Here is a 2,985-nt window from a genome sequence, read left to right on the forward strand (position 1 = left end):
TCAGAGAAGAGCACAGGATCGGGGTTCTCGAAAGGGATTGCTCCCTGCAGGAACCCCAACAAGCAAGGCATCTTTGCAGGCATTTTGCATACAGTACTGCTGGAGTTCTGCAGCTGCCTGAGAGACCTGTGAAAAGGAAAAAGAAAAATAAATCCAGACCGGAAACTAATTCATTCACAAGCATCTATTAGGCATTTCCTCTTGCAGAACCATTATCAGAGCTGGAGAGCAGCCAAGTCAGCTCCTAGATTCTAAAACACAAAGTAGATCAGCACAGATACACATTTACAAAGCTCCAATGAAATACACATGAAATACTATGCCAATGATGAGCCAGAGGAGTGCAGAGGACTGAGGTGCAAGTGCAATGGAATTTGTTCCATTAAAGTGCACACGGCCATGACCATATTTTCCAATCTACTGTACTGTTTTCAGGTTTATAAATGAACTCTCATATCCTCACAGAATTTATAAAAATTATTTTCATTTCCAAACTGTTAAGCAACACAGAATATAACAATGAATGAAAGCAAAAAGATGACGATGAAAAGCTTTTTAAGCCCAAATTGTCACCTTCCCCTGGCAGTGAAGTGAGAGCTTCAAATCTACACTCTAGCCCCACAAAGAGGACAGTCCAGAGCTGCAGAACAAGCCCAGGAACCCAAAAGAAAGATGCATCCAGCACTGAACTCCCCTTCTCTCCTTGTGGACGGCAAGTCAGTCCTATGCCTGTATTTTTGAAGGAAAACATAGGGGAATTCACAGTTTCTCAGACACGCATTGGTAACAGCTGCAGGGAACTGTCAAAATCCGTATTGTCTGCTACATTTTTTACAAACGGAAATACTGAGCATATTGGTGGGAATACAAGTTCCCCTCTTACCTCAGCTCTGCCTTCACTACAGGACTCCTGAAATGCTGATTTTTTCTTCCCACGCAACTTTGCACTGTTGCCAGCAGAGGGATGAGACAATAGCCAGAAGGACCATCCACACTTCCCAGCCTCACAACTGAAGGGGCCACCCAGGAGCCCTGATGGGATTTTGGTTCTGGGCCATCCCATCTAACAGTGTCTGGAAGCGTGTAGAAAATCTGGCTGAACACACGCTTTCATTTGCTATTTCACTGCTGTCCTGTTCACTGCCTCCCAGCTCTCCTCCAGGACACTCATCCTGGTAACTGCCCAAATTTACCCGGCAGTGGTCAGCATTTCAGGGAGTTGTTAAGAGAAGCATTTTCCCACAGCCTCCCAGGTTCTCTTGAGCCGAGTACAGGGAGAAGCATCCACAGCAAGGATCTCTGCTAGTCAGTGGGCTTTGTCACTCCTCCTTTCCTCAAGAAGAACCTCCTTCTGGAGGCTGCAAAGGTCTCCCACCCTTGGACCCCCTGCAGCATTAGCATCTTTGCCTCAACCACAGTGTTGACCCCTTGCTGGTACCCGACTATGCACCACACGGCTATCAGGCTGAGGTGCCCACTTGCGAACACTGATCAGGCCAAGGCTGTGTGGAGCTTTTTCCTGGGAAAATGAGCAGAAAGTCATTCAGGGCACGGCTTGCCCCATGAGCACAGCAGAGTTAGGAGTTCCTCACTACAACCCCTTGCACTTTGCTGCCAAATTCTGCAACATGTACTGAGCTCTGTATATCCTCATGCTCCCAGAAAGATACAAACCTGGGTTTTGGCATCTGTGCGTGAATTACCTGTACAGCAGCAGACTGTTGTTCTAGGACAGATCTACCTACTCTTAGCCCTACCTATGGCCCTATAACGTTCTTCATGCCTCCAGCTCGCACAGAAAGTACAAGATTTCTGCTGTATTTCATCACAGGACAAACACAGTCCCTGCAGCAGCCTCCTGCGTGCAAGATGTGTGGGGGTACTTCTTTCCTACTTGGTTTCCTCTTTCCGAAAATATCATTCCTGTCTGCTTTTTTAGCTGGCACAGTAAACAAAATCACCATTGAAGCTTTGTAGTATGGGATGTATTTTTAAAAGTCCTTTCATACCCAGCTTCCGCCTGAAAACACATAGTCTATTCAAAATAGGAGAAAACATTGCTTTGGCTATCTCAGTGTCTGCTAAAAGTGATCCAAGAGGTTTTTCACCAGCTGACTGTATTCCTCACTGTTTTTACACTGCACATCAAGAAACCCCGATGACACTTTTTGTAAGACACGTTTTTAATCACGCATCACTTCACTTGTGAAAAAGATACGAACAGGTTCCTAGAACAGCAGACCTGGAAAGACACTGCTGTGCACAATGCTGCAAGTAAGATGAGACTGAGATCTCATCAAGGCCAAGCCTCCCTGGAGCACAAGCAAATCCATAATAAATACATAGGCTTTCAAAGTCCAGCTCCAGAATATGTTATCACCACAAAGTAACCCCCAATAAACTACAAACTATATTTTTATATCCCCTCCACACCCCCCAAAAAAGCAAGGGAGGGGGTATAAGCCTCAAAATGATCAGGAAGAGATTCAGACTATTGCTGGTGGAATAAGCAACAGAAATACTTGGTCAGTCATTTCTGTGTTAGACAATATCCCTCCTGCCACAAGAACCTGCCTTTCTACTCTGCATCATGCCATTTCTCACAGATTCCCACACATCATTGCAGTGACAAACTACAGTCACTTTTTGTGAATCAAACCTCTGTCGATTCAGTAAATAAAATTTAGTAACATTAATGAATTGATCAGGATGGTGTCCAAAAGCTGTAGTGGTTTCACATTGCAACGGGCACTTCCAATTTTCACCAGCCTGGGACAGGAATAGTGAGTAAAGGTATTCTAAATTATTTTTAAATCAATTAGCTAAGTTCCTGCAGCTCAATATACTGGCATTGTCGTCAGACTGAGGAAGCTGGTGTTTTGTGACTGGCCAGAGAAAAATGGCAAATGCACGGAGGTGATGAAAGAAGAGGAAAGTACAGGGCACAAATTAACGTGACCTTCATCACTCCACCGTCTATGCTGG

At 44.9% G+C, this 2,985-nt stretch overlaps 1 protein-coding gene across 1 annotated transcript; it reads right to left on the minus strand.

Annotated features, from left to right (window-relative positions):
* Positions 1–1,519, minus strand: GNG10 (guanine nucleotide binding protein (G protein), gamma 10; the record flags this gene model as incomplete). Its single annotated transcript, XM_009706551.1, has 2 exons — positions 1–126; positions 1,439–1,519. Coding segments are annotated over 2 exons (207 nt in total), but the record flags the coding sequence as incomplete, so codon positions are not given.
* Positions 1,520–2,985: the final 1,466 nt, after the last annotated feature.

This window comes from Cariama cristata, unplaced genomic scaffold (assembly GCF_000690535.1).
Source record: "Cariama cristata isolate BGI_N322 unplaced genomic scaffold, ASM69053v1 scaffold10978, whole genome shotgun sequence".
Taxonomy (NCBI): domain Eukaryota; kingdom Metazoa; phylum Chordata; class Aves; order Cariamiformes; family Cariamidae; genus Cariama; species Cariama cristata.